The following is a 21,338-nucleotide window of genomic DNA, read 5'->3' as shown; positions in this document are numbered from 1 at the left end:
TCAGCCAGTCTGGCTGCTACACCTCTGAAAATCCATCCCTTAATGGAGTACCTTTGAGGTTTCCTCCACCTTTTTTTTGGAATTCCTTAGGCTTATAGTGTCTGTTTTTAGTCTCAGGATTATTCAGAAGTTTTGGATTATCTAGAGTGGAAGAAACTTCTTTCTCCTGAATTCATATTTCATCAGTTCCCAGACTTCTCTCATTCTATTACTCTCTCCTTCCAAAAGGAGAACAAGTGGCTTATCCAATTTATATGCTTAGGGTAAAAAAATGGATATGTGTTACTTGCTCCTTACCTTCTCTCTTTCTTTTTGAGATTCACCTGCTCAAAGGAAACACGTGCTATATTTCACTACCCTATGTTCAAAATGTTAAAGGGGCTGTTTTCCATGTGGGAGGTCACCAATAGTCCAGGCCTGTGATGGGGTAGGTTAATGTGTTTCCTTCTGGGGTTAGAATTAGGATGCAATTATTATGACACACCTAATCCACATCATCCAGAAGAGTATTTGTCTGTAATAAAACGGCTATTTTTTCCCCTATATCTGTTGATCTTTTTGTCTTATCTTTCAGTTGGTTCAAATATGGTCCAAGAAGGTAAGAGTGGCATTTAATAGGACCCTTTAATTATCAACACTGTCTACTAAGAACTTCTCTATCATTTTCATAAATTCATTTATTGATTGATTTAATTTGTATTATTCAAAAATAACTTCGAAGGCTTTCTGCTGGTTGGAGGCAGGGAGGAGGGTCCTGGGTTAGTTCTTAATTAGCCATCTTGAAAAGGAAGATTGCATTTACTTTAAAGAAGATTTTAGTTTGAGTATTGAATAAAGGCAAATCATATGCTATTAATGAACCTGAGAATAAATTTACATGATTACACGTGAAATCTTAGTACTGTGAAATGTATGTGACTATCGCAGCAATATTATCTATTTTATCTATTAGTCTCTATGTATTGGAAGTATAAGGACTGTTTTCGTTTCCTTGTTGCTAAAATAAATACTATACAATGTGTTGGCTTAACATCAGGAATTAATTGGCTCATGGATTTGAGGATAGGAGAGGTCCAAAATCAAGGTGTCAGAAAAGTGATGCTTGTCATTCTGGGGCTGAATGGCTGCAGGTGATACTTGGTCCTTGGCTTTTCTGTCACATGGCAATGTACATGGAAGCGTCTTCTTTCTCACCTGGGTTCCACTGACTTCCAGGTTCTGCCTGCTCCCCCTAGCTTCTCTCTGACCTTCACTCTGCTTATAAAGGACTCTAATAATCCAGATTAAAGCTCAGCTTGATTCAGTTGGGCTACCCCTTAACTGAAGTAACATCCACAGAATGTGGATTAAGACCAAGAACATGTCCAAACTGGGGTACACAATTCAACCCACCACAAGGACCATGTTTAGTCTCTACTCTACTCTCTGAATTCCTGTGCACTAGAGAAATGATTGATTCTCCTGGCCCCAATACCCACATCTTTAGCCTTCCTTAAGTATGATATTCTTGGCCTCAACTTAAAGGGATTTTTTCTATAGGTATAAACCATGCCTTCCCATCCCTTGTCACTTTACCATTCCCCATTAATCCCCATTTTTATCCTTCCCTTATTGCCAGAGAAGAAGGGTTTCCATGTAATATTAATGAGGTCACATAATAGTGACAAAATAAAAAATTCCTTACAGCTTTCAGAGAGCTAGCCCTGTTGCTAATAGTCATGCATTTGTATTCCTTTGTTGAACATGATTTCATAGAATATCAACATCAGATGAGGGCTCTCCATGACTCTAATGCAACAAGGCAAAACAAGTCTGCTCTATTATCATGACTGAACAGGGATGAAAACAAAATCATACCACAGATATAGAAAAGCCCAACATCTCCCTCTCCTGGTCAACACAGGGAGCCACTACTTACTCAATGGCAGCCCCGACCCCACTCTTCTAATCCTGCCTCCTAGGTAAAAAACAAAAACAAAATGTACGAATACCCATTCATCAACTTATCCTTGTTTTGTGACAGCTCCCAATCCAGATGGAACTCTGTTTCCTTGAATCCTTGCTCAAATCACCAAGCAAACTAAAACCCCTAAGGTATCCTTTGCTGCGGCAAGCTTAATAAATCTAATTTTGCTTGGGCTCTAGGTGTATTCTTGGGGACATTTTGCTCACAGGCATTGACAGTAGAGTGTGCTTGGAGATAACAATGAGAATCAGGAGGCTGTACCAGTACCAGCAGACCAACTGGAAGCAATAATTGGAGGGGAACATTAGGAATTTTTCAATCATGTCCACAGATGAGGTCAGGCTACTTAGGGGACGGGATTTACAACTACAACAGCTGCCTGCCCACTAGAACGCCTGGCATATGTCCCCACCCGAGGTCGATCTATCATAGACAGGACTCACTAGAGGTGGAATGTGGGGTGAATAAAGCTCAAGTCCTCCCCTTTTCAAGGCCTACCACCCTGCAGTGTTCCCTTAGCTAGCCTCTCACTTGCCCTAGGCTGTGCTCTGCTGACTCTCTTTCCTATTATGATTCAATTCCTTTGCGCACTAGTTGAACACGGTCTTTATGTTCTAGAAATCATCAAAGTGAAACTCTCCTTGTTCAGTTGTAATGAAAGGGTTTATATTTATAATGCTTATTGTCAATATCTTCCAGCTGTATTTTGCATTTTGAAAGGACCATCCAATGTTCTCTTAATTAAAATCTTAGGTGTTAAGAGATTGAGAAACAAAACTGGGGCTGTGGCAGTAGCTCTTTTAAGATAGGAGCATTCACAGTGAGCATTGTAAAAACACTCTAGCATATTGTTTGGTTGTGTTTGGAATTAAGAAACATGGATATGAGTGTTGTGTTGTAACCTTCTGTGCTTCTGTCACCTCATCTGTAAAGAGGTGATGGTATTACCACTAAAATCTACCTTTAAATCAAATTAAATGAGGATAAATGCTATTTTTAGCATAATAATCATGCCAGCATTTATGGCATGCTTACGTTGTGTTAGGCATTGTTCTAAGTGGTTTAATTGGTTTTCCTAATCTTCATAACAGACTTATACACATTACTATTATTTCTTTTATAAGTGAATAAACTTAGGTTCAATGAGATTAAATAACTTACTAAGAATAACAATGGCAGAATCAGAATTTAAAGCCATAAATCTTTGCTGTTTATTATATAGGGTTTAGGGTCTTCGCTATTACACTACACTGTTATAATACACATCCTATAACATAAGCTAGCTGTGTGAGAGATAACCTTTATAAAGTGCAGTAAGGTTACCGAGCTTTTCTCCATACATTTTTATAAACTGATGCTCACACAAACCCTGTCAGCAGCTAAAACAATTCTGATTATTGTCTTTATTTTAAAGAGATGAGAACTGACATTTAGAAGAATTTGCAAAGCCAAAAATGTTTAACATTGTGCCTTGAAATACATGGGTCTTTGTTGCCATCACACAAGCAAAATACCCGGATAATTAAGCTTTGTTTTACTTGTAGTTTAGTGTGTGTGTGTACTGTAGATATAACCATTAGCAGTGCTCAATGTGCTACATATTGGAGAGAATTATTTTAGAATATCATGTGGGGAGATGAAATAGGAATGTCCTCAATGCTCCTAAGTTTTGAGAAAGAGAGATTTCATTAAGATCCATGAGGACTTCATTTCACATTTCATTTGTCAAAACTGTTGAGGAGCATTCCCTCTTTATCCCTTTTAGTGAATAGCACCTGCTGATATGGAAATATTTGGGCATTTAATTAGTTTCTACAACTGTAGCTGTCCAAAAATTTTCAGGACCAATTGCAGGCAAAGGAAAGGTAAGGCAATTAGTTTCTGTAGATCTTGAGTTATACAAACTGTGTGTTTATTGAGACTGTTTGCATTCAAGAATTATACAATTCTTTATAATTTAGTTACCATGCTGACTTGGGACTTTTCCGGGAAACAGAAAGCAGTTTATTGAGATTTTTTTCTGAGTATTTTCAGGCTGAGAGATTTTTGGAAGGTATTTTCCTTCTCCTGTGGAGAATTCAATAGCACTTGTTAGGAGAAAATATGAATCATGAATAAACCAGTAATTTGGCAGAGCAAATAAGTTCCATTAGTTTTTAAAGCCTAAAATTTTAGACTTATGGTGCAACAAGGGTTATTCAATCAATATAGAGTTGTCTTCTAAACTTGGAATAAATTCATTTAGCATTAACACATTTCTAGTTACAAATTAGCATATGTAATTGTGTCTTTAATAGGAAAACTCCAAACGTGACCTTGATTTATACTTTAGTGAAAAAACCTATTAATGCGAAATTTTATTGCCTTTTAGGAACATCTATTCCTTTTGATATGTTCTCCCCTTTATTTATTTATTTTCATATAATTAATTATTTTTTCCTCATTATACTATTACATTTTTAAAAGTCTAAAGAATGCTGAAATATATAAAAAGTAAATCAGAAACCACCATAAACTTAACCTGAAGAGACAAACACGAATAACATTTTGTTATACTTAATACTCTTTGTGATCAAAGTTATACCTTTTTCATAACACCTCCTAGCTAAAAATAAAAAATTGTATTGGGCTTTATGGATGAAATAAAATATCTTAAGAATTATAGGGACCTTTTAAATTTAATGGAATACCTTTGTATTTCTAGAGGAAATGCTATAATATTAACTATTTTCATAATTACTTTTTTCACCATAAAATCTTCCCATTGTCAACATTGAGTCAACATACATTTAACACTTTTTTTTTGCCAAGCACTGTGGGAAGCACTGGGGACAGACTGGTTCTCAAATGAGATGTGTCCCTCTTGTCTGGAAAGGACTTTCAGGCCAGTGAGAGATCAGATCCAGGTGATTTCAAAGCAGTATGTCATATATTATGGCAAGGTAAGGGATGGTAAGTCAATGTTGAGTTAAGTACCTAACTTAAATTTAGGTCACAAAAAGGTTTCAACTTCACACTTGCCTCTTTATATGTGGAATTCCCATGAGAATACTACTTTTGTGTCCCAGGTTACATGCTCCACTCATTCTATCAAGGATTCTGTCTCTAATGGTGGTAGGAAGGGATTAGTTTAGGGTTGACCCCAAATTGTATGAGAAACAAGTCTAAATCTAGGTTCTCCAATTAGCCTGTCACACATCCGTTTTCCAGAAACAAACCTCCATTAAATAAATTTAAATAATCAACTTTTACTACCTATCACATTTTATTACATTTATTTCCTACTCTATGAAGTAGGACTTCCTTTTCTTGACCTCAATTTTGCTCTTTCAAATGTCTGTGAATGAATAGTAGGGGGCAGAAAATTTTATTTGCTCACCCAATGTAAGCCCCTTGTATAATTCATGTCTAAGATGAATCTGGATTCCTTAGACACAACATTGCCTTGAGCCTACCTTTCCCCCCACACTGGGGAAGAATCTCACTCCTATTGTTCTCCTGGGATTATGGCCATTGGTTCCTCATCCTCCTTCCCCTGGGGAAGCACACGTCCATGGTCTTTTCAGGGGAAAAATATCACTGCAAATGACTCTGCTCCTCATTTTTGTCAGTTTTCTGTTACATTGATGCCAGAAGCAAAATGCCATTTACCAGTAATTTCTACAGACACCTCGTGTTCATTTCCCATCTCCAATCTGCTTCTAAATCATGGAGTGGGGTGTGAACTGGAATAGAATAGAATATTCTGAGAAGAATTTGGCATGGGTGTTGAACAGATGAGGCATTCATCCTTTTCACTGAGTGGCCCCTGTCAGCCAGAACATGGAGTCATGAGTTAGAGCTCTAAGTTAGAAGGAAGTTTCCTAATACTTTTTACTTTATTTAGGCTCTGTGTAGTAACACTGGCATGCATGCTTACTTTGACTTGGCAGTAATTCCAGTTAACTTGCTCCTAGCCTGTCCATCTGGTGTTTGTGCTGAAGAGTGGGATGCCTCTCCTTGAATTTAGTAATTGGATTCCTTAGCAAAGTACTTGTGTACATATGTAACTATACTTCTTCTGCATTGATTCCTTTCAAAGTACATTACCCATTATAATATTGATTTCAGTTTTTCTTCCAGAATTTTCCTCAGTCATTATTATCTTCTCATTGTCCTGTCCCATTTGAGTTTCTAACCTTTGTAAATTCTCCTTCCTCCTATTATAAGAATAGTCACTCCTATTACAAGAATTTTACTCTTGAGAATTATAATTTTCTTTTATCACTGAACTCCCAGAGAGAGAGGAACTATGATCTAAAACCTATTTTCACGGCGGCAGACTTGACTCAGTGGTTAGGGCGTCTGTCTACCACATGGGAGGTCCACGGTTCAAACCCCAGGCCTCCTTGACCCATGTGCAGCTGACCCATGCGCAGTGCTGATGCACGCAAGGAGTGCCGTGCCACCCAGGGGTGTCCCCCGCGTAGGGTGCCCCAAGCGCAAGGGGTGTGTCCCATAAGGAGAGCCACCCAGCGCGAAAGAAAGTGCAGACTACCCAGGAATGGTGCTGCACACACACGGAGAGCTGACACAACAAGATGACGCAACGAAAAGAAACTCAGATTCCCGTGCCCCTGACGACAACAGAAGCGGACAAAGACGCAGCAAATAGACACAGAGAACAGACAACCGGAGTGGGGGAGGGAGGGGAGAGAAATAAATAAATAAATAAATAAATAAATCTTAAAAAAATAAATAAATAAAACCTATTTTCACAAACGCAAGTGGGAGAATGAAGCATAGAGGGCTGAAATAAATCTAGCATAAACACATGACAGTTAAATTGGAAGATTTCAGTTATGGCACATGTCTTATGACAATTCATTGCTCTGTTGGGTTCTGAGATAAAGGAGTGAAGAAAACAGAAAGCTTCTGTGTTCTAGGAATTTGCGTTCTCCGAAGTGGAAATTTCCTTCTCCCCAAAATGTAAACCATTATCACTGATGTAAATGGAAAGGTGAAATTGGCCTGGTGCTTGGTGGAATAATAGATCAAGAAATATTGACTAGGTCTACAGCTGCCTTCACTGAGTCTGACACACTTATGGTCTCTGGACATACATTTGTTGATTCAAGTTGTTAGTATCCACTGAGCACAGCGTAAGTAATTATACTGTCGAAGATAGAGTATGAGAGCAGCTTTAGATCACAATTTAACTTTTGTAAGTAGAACTTCCACAAATAATTAATGGATTCTACTTTTTCCAGGCTGAAAGACTGACTCAATTAGAGATATAGATCTAGTTAGTCTAGAGACATAAGATCAATTCAAACTGCCACAGTCTAGAATGAAGGAAAACTCCAGGTTTGGAGACAGGCTTCCTATTTCCTTCTTTCCCATTTCATTGGGCCAGAGCCTGCCAATAAAGGAAAAGTCATGAGCGGGTTTCCAATTAGTGAACATTCTGGCAAGTAAGATACAGGAAGCTAGGATAATGGGCCTATCAGCCATCCAAGTGAAGCCTCAACAACTGGCTTAAAAATCTCTTTTGATGCAATTAAATGTAGCAGTATCGAGAAGCTAAAATTACAGAGTAGATAGAGCTTGATTCAAATCTTAGAGAATTGATTCAAGTCTTAGAGAACTGATGCATCCTGACCTAGGATTGTTCTGAAAACCCAACCATTTTCAAAGGGCTTTTGACCAATTGTTCCAGAAAACGATTTATTAACTTTCATATCGTCATCTATTTCAATTAGAATGCTAATATTTTATGTTTCAGTTATCAACTTAACCTCAAACACTTATGAAAACAAAAAATCTCAACTATATCAAAGCATGATTTCATTGTACAAGAATGTATTATCATTACACTAGAGGTAGAGAAAATTATTTTTAGGGCAGAAAATATATGTCTTTACACAAACTGTATTAAGAAAGGCAAGGGTGCATAGCAGACATACTAATTCCTTTGTTCATATGTTATTATTTTGCTTTTCTAAAATGCTGAGAAAATAATACTTTTTTAGTGTGGAAATGATGATTCGTGTGTGTGTGTTTTAAGATATACTTTGTGGCATTGACTCATGTACCCAATGTCTTCTGTGGAAATGTGGCGTGTTTGTTTATACACAAGCAATTTCTCCTTTGTTCAGAACAATAATTCTACTTTTAAGGATGGCACCAATTTCTCCTTTGATACTTCTGTCCTAAATTCCACAGAAAACAGAGTTACTTTAAGAACAGAACTTTCAGTTCTGACTTTTGACTTGAACTTTCTTTTGCCTTTGCTCATGTGATGAGGTATTCCCAAGTAGAGTGGCTTTAGTACAGATTCTGGATGCCAGGAAGCAATGATTCCCATGACTTTCTTCCTGCCAATCCCCCTCATCCAGGACTGTACATTTCCCTTGTAATAGCCTCAGTATTTGTCAAAGGTTTAAAATATTTACTTTGAGAAGCACTCGTATGTTATAGTCAACTATGTTCTCTTTCATTGTTTTATGAAGGTTGACTAAGGCTCGTTCTACTCACTCTCTTTTCTTTCTCTTGTTCTGTGACATCAATCATACCGCCAACGAAATTTGAACAGTTCAGTAGACTTACCTCAGACGTCATCCCATGGGTAGGCTTTATAATGGAGGAAGATGGACTGCAGGAATTAACTGTAGTAAACCTTGGGAACAGCATTCAATGGTATGGTTGAAAAAAACTCACAGTTAGTTAGTATAGTCCTATCCTTGGCATTAATTAGCTGGTGAACTGACTGAATTTTCTTCCCCACTCAACTGTACATTTGGGGAGAGTTAGGGCTGAGCCTGTCTTACTCACTCGTGTATCTTGAGCTCCTAGGAGAGTGCTTTGCACATAGTGCTCTACAAATATATCAAATAGATATATGAGCCTCAGTTTCATCTTCTTTAATATTAGTTCAGTTAACAATTCCTTCCTGGTCTAAAAATCACAATAATTTTATGAGAATCAAATTACTCAAAAAGAAAAATGTAAAGTCCTACAAAATTTTAAGGCATGATTTTTATTCCTTAGACATAGTTTTGTTTATTTTACAAAGAAATTAAATAAGATACATTTTGTCATCAGAAGGAAAGAAGGATCTCAACTTGTCACCTTTTAATAGGAACTCTTCCTTTAGTGGCTTTGGATCACCAACATCATCAGAAACATGCTCCTATTTAATTTATTCCGCTCATGCAGTTTCCTTTCCAGAATTGATGGGGGCTGAATAAGTACAAAATTATAATGTCGTTAATAACTCCCCTTGTTCTTCTTGGCAGGCACAGCCAGGTTCTGCTCTTCAGGTTATACTGCCGGCAACATTTTTCAATTAACATTTAATACTCCCCCACAAAATGCTCAACCTCTTTGCTGGCACTGAACCCAGTGTTTCAGTGAAAAAATGCTCTGAAACAGAGAAGGCCTTCGCTTTCATTGATCTTGTTTACCAGAGTCAGCTTGGGGCAGACTTAGCTCCCAAGGACTATGTAAGCCTCGAGAATGCTATTCTACACTATGCCCTGTGCTTGCTTTATGCATAGGGTTTACCACCCCGATTTCCGAAGGCGACAGATATCTTTTCGCATCATCATGGAGGTGTTAGGGACAGGCAGACATTTCCACAGACTCACTGAATTATCAGATACATCCTTATGAAGAGCTCCATCTCTGAACCAACAACACTGTGCTTAGAGCATCTGATTTCTATCACGGGTCAGGACCCTTCACAGGGGTGGCATATTAAATGCCAGAATTTCCAGATCTAATGTTCAGAGAACACCACTGTTATGCTATTTCATCTATTTCAAACGAACAACTCTGCTGGGTAAAATGGAGTTTCATCACAGGCTGCCTTAGATTCTGCTTTAGACTCTTTGGCTGTGACACTAATTTAAATGTGATACACTTGCTTAAAAAATAGCTGTTTTGTTAACAAAATGAATGGCTTTGACATTTTTTTTTTGTCCCACTGAATTTATTAGATAACATAAAAGACCTATCAATAGGGAACCAAAGAAGTTTCCGGATCTGTCCTTAGATTTGTCTTCACATCATCATGTCATCCATAAGATGGTTTTGAAAAGACCCTGTGCCCTGGAAAAGAGTTGGCTGGTTTGGGAAGAACAAAGTGAACCAGAGAGACCCGGGCCAGGGACTCCTTGCCTTGTCTCTGCAGAGAAAATAGCTCTTCAGTCTATTCAGAAATTTTAATTCTAAAGAGAGAAACTATATTTTGCACTATGATAATGGGTAGTATACTTGACTTAGGGGAAGCCACAAGCACTGGATGAGCGTTGAGTTGCCACAGGCTGATGGTGGAGCTGGGCGGCGGGGAGGAGCTGAACTGGGAGTGAGTAACAAAGCTCCTTCCTTCTGTTCAGCTCTTCGTAGCTTACCACACACTTTCACACATCTTATCTAAGTTGGACCTAAAACCCAAGTGAAATTGAAGGTGCTTGTGATTCCTTTATCAGAGGTTAACAAAAGAGACTCAGGGAGTCCAGCGATGTGTGCAACCCACAAGGGACCGAGATTCAAACAGGAGTCTGCTCGTATGGAATTTAGTGTTCTAATAAGGGAGCTGATTGGTTAGCATTAGGGAAAATTTTAAAATATCCTGAGCCTCAGTTTTTGTGAGGTAATTTCCTTTACTACTTATTCTATAAGTAGCTTCTTATAGTGCAGAGAAGTAAAACACACGGACAAAACTCTTAACTCCCTTTGAAAACTGGGACTCAGTTTTTCAGCCAAAAAAATGGATACATGGGACCCGATCTGTGACCTTAACCTAAGCTTCACATTGGAATCACCTGGGGACCTTTTAGAAATACCTATGCCCAGGAGCTTTCCCCAGAGATTTGATTTAATTAGCCATAAAAGGGGCTTTTAAAAGTTTCCCAATTGATTCTTTTTTCCTCCCTTTATTAGAGAAGTTGTGGGTTTACAGAGCAATCATGCATAAAACACAGGGTGCAGCTGGGTGGTTGAGCACCTGCTTCCGAGCTACGAGGTCTTGCGTTCAATCCCCAGTACCTCTTAAAAAATAATAATAAAATAAAGAAAATGTAGGATTTCTACATACCACCCCACCACCAACATCTCGCACTGGGGTGGAACATTTGGTACAATTAATGATAGCGCATGTTTATAAATGTATAGTAATTAAACCCATGGTTTACTGTGTAGTGTCCTTCCATGGATTTTATTTTTAAATTTTTATTAGGTTTTCATATACACAATCTAACATTTCCCCCTTTTAGTCATATTCAGACAAATGTCAGTTCTGCTAATTACAATGTTGTGCAACGGGGATTGAGAGCTATGGCACTGGAAGATGCAGGGCCTTCTCTTTCCATGTGTCCACATGTCCGGTAAGGAGTAATGTAACTGCTCACGTTCCATGAGCTAATTTGAAGGCCCCTTAAATTTTCTTCTTCATTTTATCTTTTATGGTTTCCTTGCTAGACTCTAGATCCAATTCTCACACAAAAGATTCTGAGAAACAGAGATTGTTTCAGTTGGACTCAGGGTCACCGAGTTTTAAAACCCTCCTTCAGCTTAGTACTCCTTGCACAATTCTGCCTGATGGTCATATGGCCTAATCCACAGAATTCCAATACACGCCAAGCAGTTTTCTCTGTGCACACAAATCAACGGGAGAGCCGTTTGAGATGTGGAGTTGGACAGGAAGGAAATTTCAGGGAATCTTTAGGTAATCATTGAACAAAACTAAGGAACAGGTCATCCTGTCCACCACAGTGCCCCTTTTTCATTCAGGTACACAGTCTCGCTTCTAAAGCACACAGAGCAACAGTTTGCAACCTTGCAGAAAACATTATGTATTTTTTTAATTGAGCAAGGTGTATAAGTCAGAAAGAAAAGGGAAAAAAATCCAAGCAATGAGTTTCTGTGCCTGGAAAGGCAAACAATGAGAGCGCGTGAAATGAAGCTGCCCCTGAAAGCTGGTTGCTGGGGGTGGGTGCATGTGGCTGGTGGGCAGGCGTGTGTCATCGAGGACAAACTTTCTAGTTGCTAAGATGTTCATCTGAATTCACAGGTGACAGTTTCAATTTTTCCTGAAAGCTTCCGAATGATTGACAATGAAAAGACAGTGAGAAAGCCTAGAAAATTGTACTAACTTAAGATAACCACAAAGCATATCCAGCAGAGGGAAATTCTTCAGAAATGTTATTTTTTACAGAGCGCTGACTCCCTAACCACTGGTGATGGGTGTTAATGGGCAGTGCTGTAGAGATCAAATGTATTGGGTATTGTAGTAGGAGAATGGGGCCTGGAGTAAACTAGGGACATCCCGTGTGATTGCCATTATACTCCAACTTCAACTGTGTTCCAGAAGAGCAGTACTCTCTGTTGTGGCAATTCATAGCAACTGTGCCAATTTGCATTAATCTTCATATTTGTAGTGCCACTTTCTGATGAAGAAAAATACTGCAAGTCGGAACCAGATTATTTTAACAAAATACATGGTCTCCATCTATTAAACAATGTGTAATCAATTTGGCCAAAGAAAGCAATAGGTACTTACTTCACGACCATTGCAAGAATAAACATAATTTTATTTGGCATGCCCTGTTCCCGAGGTTGGCAAACTGGGCCCAGCCCAGTTCACCACTTCCTTTTGTATGGCAGACCTGCTCAGACTGTTTTTAAACATTTCAATATGATTGAAAAAAAGTCAAAAGAAGAAGAATATTTTGAGATGGGAAAATTACATGGAGATTCAGATTTGGTGGTTCATAAATAAAATTTTATTGGAACGCAGCCTCGCCCACTTGTTTACGTGTGGTCTAGGGCTGGTTTGTGCTACAACAGCAGAGCTGAGGAGCTGCAGCGTGGGCCACCTGCCAAGAGCACCTTATTTTCTCCCCGGCCCTTGAGAGCAGAGGTAGGCAGACCAAGTAAAGTGAGCACCCTTCATCCAACGGAAGTGAGTCGTGTGTGTAAACAGGGCCAAAACCTCAGATCTTTTAAATTCAACTTTACTTTGCTTCTGAAAGTATCGTAGTATAAATAGATGCTTTTGTACTGATTGTATTCATATTTCAGTTGTGCCTTCTTGCCATCCTCAGATCAATTCACTCCAGTGAATTAAGTTATAGGCAGGGCCCTTCTTAGTTTCTTATGAAAAACTAGAGTGAGGATTTCATGGCCTTCAAATTATTCCAAAATTTGCCAACTCTAAGAATCAAGTGATTTTTGTGACTGTAGAACTCTAGTGTAGTTTGATGTTATTTATTAGGTGAAAGTTTCCTTTCTGTAATTTAAAGGTTTACTAAAGATAAGAGAGCATCAGATTCTAGACAACAGAGCTGAATGCAAAATGGCAATATAATCCAGATATTCTCTTACTTACATTACATAACCCCAATTTTATTTAAACTCTATCTTTGAAAACACAAGCAATCGATTTTACTTTGAGAATTTTATTTCAATATGCACTGCAAAGTGTGCCATGTATGTTTTCCTATTTGTATGGCTTGCCGAGATATCTGGTGACAGAGCAATTATTGAATCGGATGGCAGTCCATTTTGTTGTCAAATGATTCCATTCCCTCTGAGTATAATAAATGATAATGAAACCACAAAATTCATCTTCAAGAATAAATTTACTGCAGTATTTAATATAGAACATAGTTTGCTGATTTTCTTCTTCAGCTGAGTTTTAAAAAATATTTTCTAGGAAAATATTGTATTAACTTTTTTTTTACATCTTTAAATTCTACTTTCTACATTTCTATTATCAGTAGCAATCTATTCCCTATTCAAAGTTAGCAGATTTATGTGTGTATAAATATACAGAGAGATATGTGTTTGAGTTTGTGCTTTGCTGATATTAATCCACTGGTACAGATCACCTTTCACAACTCAAATTCTAAAAGCTAAATATGCATGAAGAAAGCAGTGAATTGAAGGAATTGTCTGAATTAGAATTAGCTTTGAATAATCTGAGGTTAATCTAAATTGCTGAAAACTTCATATTACACAGTATTTGTAAAATGTAAAATTCTGTTGCACAAATCTGAAATGTTGACTTTCTCAGCAGATGCAGAGAGATGGTTGTGCATCATGTCTTCAGGAATGATCAAGTGACATTTTGCAAGGCTAGGAGAAAATGCACATAGTTTTCAGAGTAACAGCATATATTATGGATTTCAGTGCAGGAAAGTTAACTGTAAGAGTAACTTGGGGAAGATGCAAAGAGGAACAGATTATGTTGGAATTTGAAGAATAAGGAGGATTTTGATAAGAAAGGAAGTAGAGAGATACTTCCTCAACTAGAGGAAGTAAGAAGTAGAGGAAAAAAGAAGTGGAGAAAACATAGAGAAAAAAGTATAAAGGGGAAAATATGCATATTTGAAGACAGTGCTTGGAACAGTTTGGTTTAATTTATTCAAACATTCCTTTTAAGTTAGACTGATACTTTTTAGTTTATCAGAATGCTTATAATTAGAATCATTTTAGGACACCCACTTATATGCAACTGGTAAGCTGACACATGATTGAAAAACAAAACAAAACTGTACTTGACAATATTCTTGCCTGGACAGAAACTTAAATCCAGACCAAAGTGTCTTTCTCCCATTGGAACCCATCACGTGTTCCACCACCAGTAAAAAGCCAATGCATCTTTGGCAGTTTCATTTGATTAGGTTCGGTGGAACCAACATCTCTCTGCATTAGTATGATTAATTTTTGAAGGTAAATATTAAAGTTATCTTTAATATGAAATAGTAAATACTTAAATATTAAAGTAAAGAGAGAACGAAAGATGCAAACAAAAGCACAGCCACACACACATAGGTGGGGGGAGGCAGAGAGAGAGAGCAAGCAAGAGAGAGAGAGATGCCCCATTTGAGTTTAAGTTGAACCCATTGAGGTGGGATGAAATTGGAGCTAAGATTGTTTAATTTTGAGATGACTAGTTTTTTCTCTAGATGGGGATTAGTGGGGTGGCATTTAACCAGTGATTTCAGAGCCCCAAGCGTGGTAAGCCTGACCAGAACAGATCTGATTTGATCTGGTTTATATATCGGCTTCCACGCTCTTGAAATAAATGTCTACAAAGAAAAACAAGTTTGAAAATCACTTTCATGAACCATTATTTCAGTTAAATATACATCAAACTTTGGAAGAATTAGATTTTAATTCTTATATTTGGTAATTTCACAGAAGATGTTTTCTTGATATTTATCACTAATGTTTTTTAAATGTCAAAATGTTTCATATTATTTATTTTTCAAAGTTAGCTTAAATTTTCCTAAGGGTCTTACAAAATTCTATTTCAATTAATACCTAAAATGGAATATCAGAAGCAACATTTTTATCTTTTATGTGTGAGGAATCCTCCAAGATGTTTAAATTATCAAAGTAATGGATGCTAACATTTGCCATTTGGATGACATTTTGACATAGTTGGAAACCAACGATTTTTATTTCCTTCTTGGATGTAAAGAAACTATGCTGGGTTTATACATTCATGAACAGATTTATTTGTTGCAGTAATAGCTGAAATAATTGTCTATGATATTGCATATTTAATATTATATTGGATTAATATAATTAATAATGGCTAGTAACATATTAATATTACTATAGTACTATTAGCATAGTATTAATACAAAACTCTAAGAAATCTTTATAACAATTTTTAGCATATGTATTTTTCTTAGAGGGATCAGTTAAAAGTATTCAGGACACTCAATGGTCAGAGTTTCTGTTTGTTTGTTTGTATGTTTGTATTGTCTGACATCTAGTTCTAGTACTGACCTTCTGGAAATAAAAATAGTGAACTTATGTGCAGAAACTTTAAAGTACAGTATGACACCAATTATTCGAAGTTGAAAGAGCATACAAAAAGGCTATAGCTTGTTTGTGGAAACACACATATATAATAAAATTTTTGGAATATGTGTGTGCCAAGTAACTGCCAAATTCTTGATGGTGTTCATCTCTGTTCATCAATTGCAGCAGTAATATTTGATAGATAGAGATGTATACTATATAAATACATATATAGTATATATTCCCAAAAGTGTATACAATTATTATAATAGGCATCATGTTTTACTTCTATTATTATATAACTTATGAAAGAAAAGGATCTGAAGACAGTTTGCAAAATGTTAGGATTTTAAAAGTATTGATGATGGGAGCATGGTTTTCCTTATATTATTCTCTATACTTTCTTGTAGGTTGGAAATTTTTCATAAAATATGAGCTAGCTAATTCTTTCAGGAGTGAAGGGACGAAGAGAAGAGGGAAAGAAACTCAAATGATAACTCAATGCCAAGACAGAGGGCATCTTACAACAGAAGAAACTAAAAGCAACTTGTGTGCTTTTAGGACACACAGAGAAAGAGGTGCTCAAGGCAGAATTTGCCCTTGTATAGGAAATCACAGTTAAAGTATAAATTGTACTAGATGATACCAGTAGCTCTCGATTGCTAAAAGAAAGGCATACAATTATATTGCTATACTGTGTTGTCAACAATTATATTAAGGACAGAAATTTATTTAGAAGGCATTTTGCCTTTAAGTTTATCCTGCAATTAGGATATTTTATTGTTTAAAAAAGTGAGCCTTATTAATATTTGAGTTTTCTAAATAAGTTACTTTTATTTTATGAAAAGTACTAGTGTACCCATATTCAGTGATCTATTCTTTCAAATCAGTTCAAATATATACATTTATTCCTAAATTAGATAAATATTTGAGCATTCTTTATTCTCTCAGTTATCTAAATCTGAATTAAGTATAATATCTCATATTTCTGTCCATTCAGACATGACTTATCACTTTTCAGTTTATTCCTAAGTCAAGTATTTAACAGTTGAGCAAGTAGAAATAAGCTCATAGGATTGTTCTATAATCAGAAATACTTCTTAGTGAAAGAAATAATGACAGTAGCATCTTGCATATATTTAAAAGCTCTTCTCTGATAAATAGTAATATTAAGCATTTATCTAGGTAAATTAAGAACTTATCTTGAGAATTAAGACAATATAATTTGTCACTCATTATTATCTGGAAAGATGGCTTATCCAAACTGAGGAAACCTAACAATTTCTAGCCTTCCACTTCTTTCAGCAGTGTCTTCAGAGACATATTCATAACTAAAGGACAAACATTTGGGGGAAAAAAATCACAAGGTAACCACGTCAGGAACTATATCAGTTTTTACAGTTATGGTTAATTCTTTATATTCGTCCAATATTTCCAGTAAATGAAAGACCCATAGTGGCTCTAATTTCATGTATTATGTTGATTGATATTTTTCCTTTTGAAAAATTTTGGGCACTAGTATACTCCGTTCCTCATTTAAAATGACTGCTACTGTTTGCAAGTTTTAATTATCATATTTCTAGATGCTTTGTGGTGATTTTATATTACTCTCTTGCAATTATTATTTTTTTCTTTAAAACCTAAAGGCTTCCAAATGATGAATGCTTTCACCATTTCAGTCGTTTAATATCTGGGTTCTAAACTATAGATCATATGGCAGTATTTCCCTTCCTTATATTACTTAGAATACTACTGTATAAGAACCATCTCTAAGAGGTACTATTTTACAATGTTGCTCATGAAGCCTGATGATGATTGGTGATGGTGGTGTGAGGAGACACAGGACAGGCAAGCATGTAACTCAGCATTTGTGTTACCAGTGTGTTGTTGTTGCTGTTGCCATGGTCACATGAATCTCATGATTCATTCAATGTTAAGATGTTATAATAATTGCCACCTTAATCTGCTCAGAAGCCTGCAATTACTTAACCATTCAAAAGTTTTAACATTTGTAGAGTTTTAAATAGCACCAGGAAGTGAGCATTTCATTTCAATACTTTAATAGCAGCAACATCATACCCTTCTTTTTAACAAGTGCAATAATATCCTCTGGTTTAGAACTCCAGAGCCTGGAGACAATTCAGTTAATATTCTGTGCTAAACAAACTTCCTTCCCTCCCCAATTTCCCCATCACTTTCGTCTGTCACTGAAATGTCTGTTTTGTTGGTTTCACAGTCATATTCCCAAAATGATATTTAGCCTTGTAATTAAGCACCCACTCTGCCACAGGTGGGTGTTTGGGGTGACCTTTCAAACAGCACTGCATTTTGTTAGATCTTTTGGTGCAAAGATGTTCTGAACATATAATATATTCTCAGTAAGGTGCGATGCCACCGTCCTTTTTCAAGTCAACAGGCAGTCAGAAGTAATACCATTAAAACAAACTTACCTACCCAGGATCCCCTTAAACTCTAGAATAAGAGAAGACCAGCCTGCTTATTTCACAGTTAGCTGTTGCTCTATCTTCATAGAAAAGCACAAACAAGAGGGAGGAAAAATGAAGAAAGAAAATACCAAGGAAAACCAGTGGAAGGGAATGAAAATGATGTTTTCTATGGCAAGATTTCTAGATGCTTTGGGAATTTCTCCTTAGCCTTTTTTCCCTCCAAGTTTCCAGACACAAATGTAATCAGTTATTCCCAAATTATCAAACTGATCGCTAGTAATTAAATCTGCTCTGCCAATCTAATAGTTGAATTAACTCAAATCATGATTTGCCACTCTAATAAACAGAAAATTATATTGACTAAGAAAGATTCAGTGGTATTGAACTTATAAACTAATCTGTCTTTAGAGAATCCATTTATATTCCAAGTGCTTCAGTTTACTCATCTAGCATAGGTAATTTCTGGGGTCCCTTCTAACTCTACCAGTTTATGAATCTATAATTAACCCAGGAAAATGGGAAACTCCTTTCTCAAGGCAGGCCTTCATGCTTTTTGTGATCCTAGCTGCAGAATAAGACTTGGCTTTTATCTCTGTTTTGAATATTTGTATTGGATTTGTAAAGTAAATGCTTTTAGAGGTAAATTCTTCCCTTCCTTTCCTTGCTGGATTCTTCCTTCTGTTGTTAACCTTCCTTTCAATAGATGGTGCTCTTTTCTCAGAGACACTACTCATCTTATTCCTTATCAAAATACCAGGAAAATTAGTTTTACTCTTTAACAACCATTAATTAAAGAAATCAGTCGTATAAGTAGAAAGAATTGATAACAAGCAATTTGCAGCACCTTGGTAATGAAAACATAATGGACAGAAAGGTTGTTAAATGATTAAAGAGCTCACTGAAACCTGCAACATGTGCTGAATAGGTGAAGGAAATACTGCAACTAAATATGAAAATGCCATGTTCTTGACATACATATAACCCTGATAAGAAGTAAACCCCAAATCAGAAGCCATTTTGAAGTGCTAAAATAGCTAACTACTTTTTAAAAAGTGAATATATGCTCTTAATTTCTAAACTACAGTATTTTCATGTTCACATGTGGGATTCGGATGCACACATCAACACCAACACGATCTACATCAGTCTCAATCAATAGTAAGAACTGTCATACTCCTTGCCAAATAAACCTAAAACATCTGGGTAAACAGAGAGGAGACTGCAAACTCCTTTAGAAATAATTGCATTGGATAAAGTCACAATTTTTTTCAGAGCACCTACTACAACTTCCTATACCATCATTTACGGTGCAGAATTATGCTGCTTTGGGTCACTTCTAATTGGTTCCAACTTTTGTAGGCACTGAAAAACACTTATGTCTTCCGGTTCTCCTGAACCACCCTCCCAATTCCAGACACCAGTTGTGACTTTCCTGGTACATCCACAGATGCTAGCTGTGACGGGATCTAGGCAACACACTGTCAGGCTGGTTACAACAAAGCAATACCGTTTGCTGGAGAGAGACACCAGGAAAAGCTTCCTCTACTAAATGTGGCCCTAGGAAAGAAGAGTGGGATAAAGGATACTACGACAAAAACAAAAACAAAAAACAGAAAAGGTGGGGCCATGGTAAGGTGAGGCTCTCCTAAATCAGCAGGAGTAGGAAATTGCCAAGGTTTGCCTACTAAGAGAACTCAGAGTGAGCCTTGAGCCCATTGGCTAGAATTGCTCTCCCCTTATTCTCAAATTTCAGGGGTTCTTAACCTTTTTTGTTGTTCCATGGACCCCTTTGCCAGTCAGGTGAAAACCACAGCATTTATTAAATACTGTGTGGTATTTAATAAAATATATCACACCCGCACCAAGACGTCCCAAGAATAATGTTCTTTTTAATTTCAATTCAAGCTCACAGACCCCTGAATTATTGGTTCCACAGCTCTGGCAAAAGCACTGTGACACTGTGCCCAAGAACCCTCTCCCAATTCCTTAAAAGTGGAATAAACTAGAGGATTTTTTTTTTTTTTTGTCAGAGCTTTATGGCTTTTACCAAAGCAACTTCTCTGTTCCTGAAAATTTGGGTCCTTTCTTCCTCAATGGTGGGAAAAACAGAAAAGTAGACGTCCTCTCGCCAACTGCAGCCACTCCATCCCCCGTGTCTCCAGAGCCTACCCTACTCACCTGCCCGCTCTCCCGCTCCCTCCAGACACTCTGCCCTGGCGCTCAGGTGTCCCTCCCTGCCCCTCGTCGTCCCCGGCGCCCTCCTTACCTGACAATCACGTACATGACCAGGAAGTTTCCGAAGAGACCCACCACGCACACGATGGAGTAGAGGGCCATAATGGTCACGGCCGTGATCATGGATGGACTGCCCGCCGAAGGGCACAGGCTGTCGCTCCCGCCCGGCTCGGTGCGGTTCGGACCGCAGGGGTCGGAAAGGTTGCGGTCAAAGTGGGACAGGTTGGCCCAGGAGCCGGGGCTGGGAGCCGGGGGGCAGCCGGCCGAGAGCGCCGAGGGCGCGGTGCAGTTGCTGCCAGCGGCGGGGCCGGCGCCGCTGTCCATGGTGCTGAACGCCCGGCTGGGGCGCGCGCGGGGCGGTCCGCGCGAGCCCCGCGACTCTGCCGGCTCCCCGCGCGTCCTCGGCGCCCGTCCTTTCCGAGCAACGCCGGCGGAGCCGCAGGAGAGCGGCAGGCAGGAGGCAGAGCGCAGCCTCTGGCAGTGTCTTCTGCTCGGAGCCCCCTCCCGCCTTAGTAGTACGCGGAGCCGCGTCCCCGAGCCAATACCGCCGTGGGGCGGGGAGGGAGGCCGGGGCGCCCCGCGGGCTGGAGGCGGGGAGCAGACGCGGGGTGGATTTTGCGCAAAGCGATCCGAGGAGTCGGTCTTCCAGCTAGGCACTCTTTGTGCAAACACTTCTAAGTCTAAGGAGGGGCAGAGGGGAGGACGGGAGGGAGAAGAAAGGAAGTGGTGGGGAGGGAGACAGACCGGGAGTTAGTTTTTGGCAGAGGAAGAGCAGAAGAAAGGGCGCTGACATCATTCTCTGTTTCCAGCGCCGTTTCCTCTTGATAATCTGGCGGGGAAAGCATTGGCCTTACAACCCTGACATCCCAACGCTGTTCGCCCTTACGCCT

At 38.3% G+C, this 21,338-nt stretch overlaps 1 protein-coding gene across 1 annotated transcript in view; it reads right to left on the bottom strand.

Moving 5' to 3' along the window:
• Positions 1-21,016, bottom strand: part of OPRM1 (opioid receptor mu 1) — a 45,539-nt gene extending 24,523 nt beyond the window's left edge. The window contains exon 1 of the mRNA XM_004477801.3: positions 20,480-21,016. Within this exon, the coding sequence (XP_004477858.2) occupies positions 20,480-20,772 (293 nt within the window). The 5' untranslated portion in view covers positions 20,773-21,016. The remainder of the gene's footprint in view (positions 1-20,479) is intronic.
• Positions 21,017-21,338: the final 322 nt, after the last annotated feature.

Source organism: Dasypus novemcinctus, chromosome 28 (assembly GCF_030445035.2).
Source record: "Dasypus novemcinctus isolate mDasNov1 chromosome 28, mDasNov1.1.hap2, whole genome shotgun sequence".
Classification (NCBI taxonomy): domain Eukaryota; kingdom Metazoa; phylum Chordata; class Mammalia; order Cingulata; family Dasypodidae; genus Dasypus; species Dasypus novemcinctus.
Note: the sequence above shows the minus strand (reverse complement) of the source record. Positions and strands in the feature narration are given on the sequence as shown.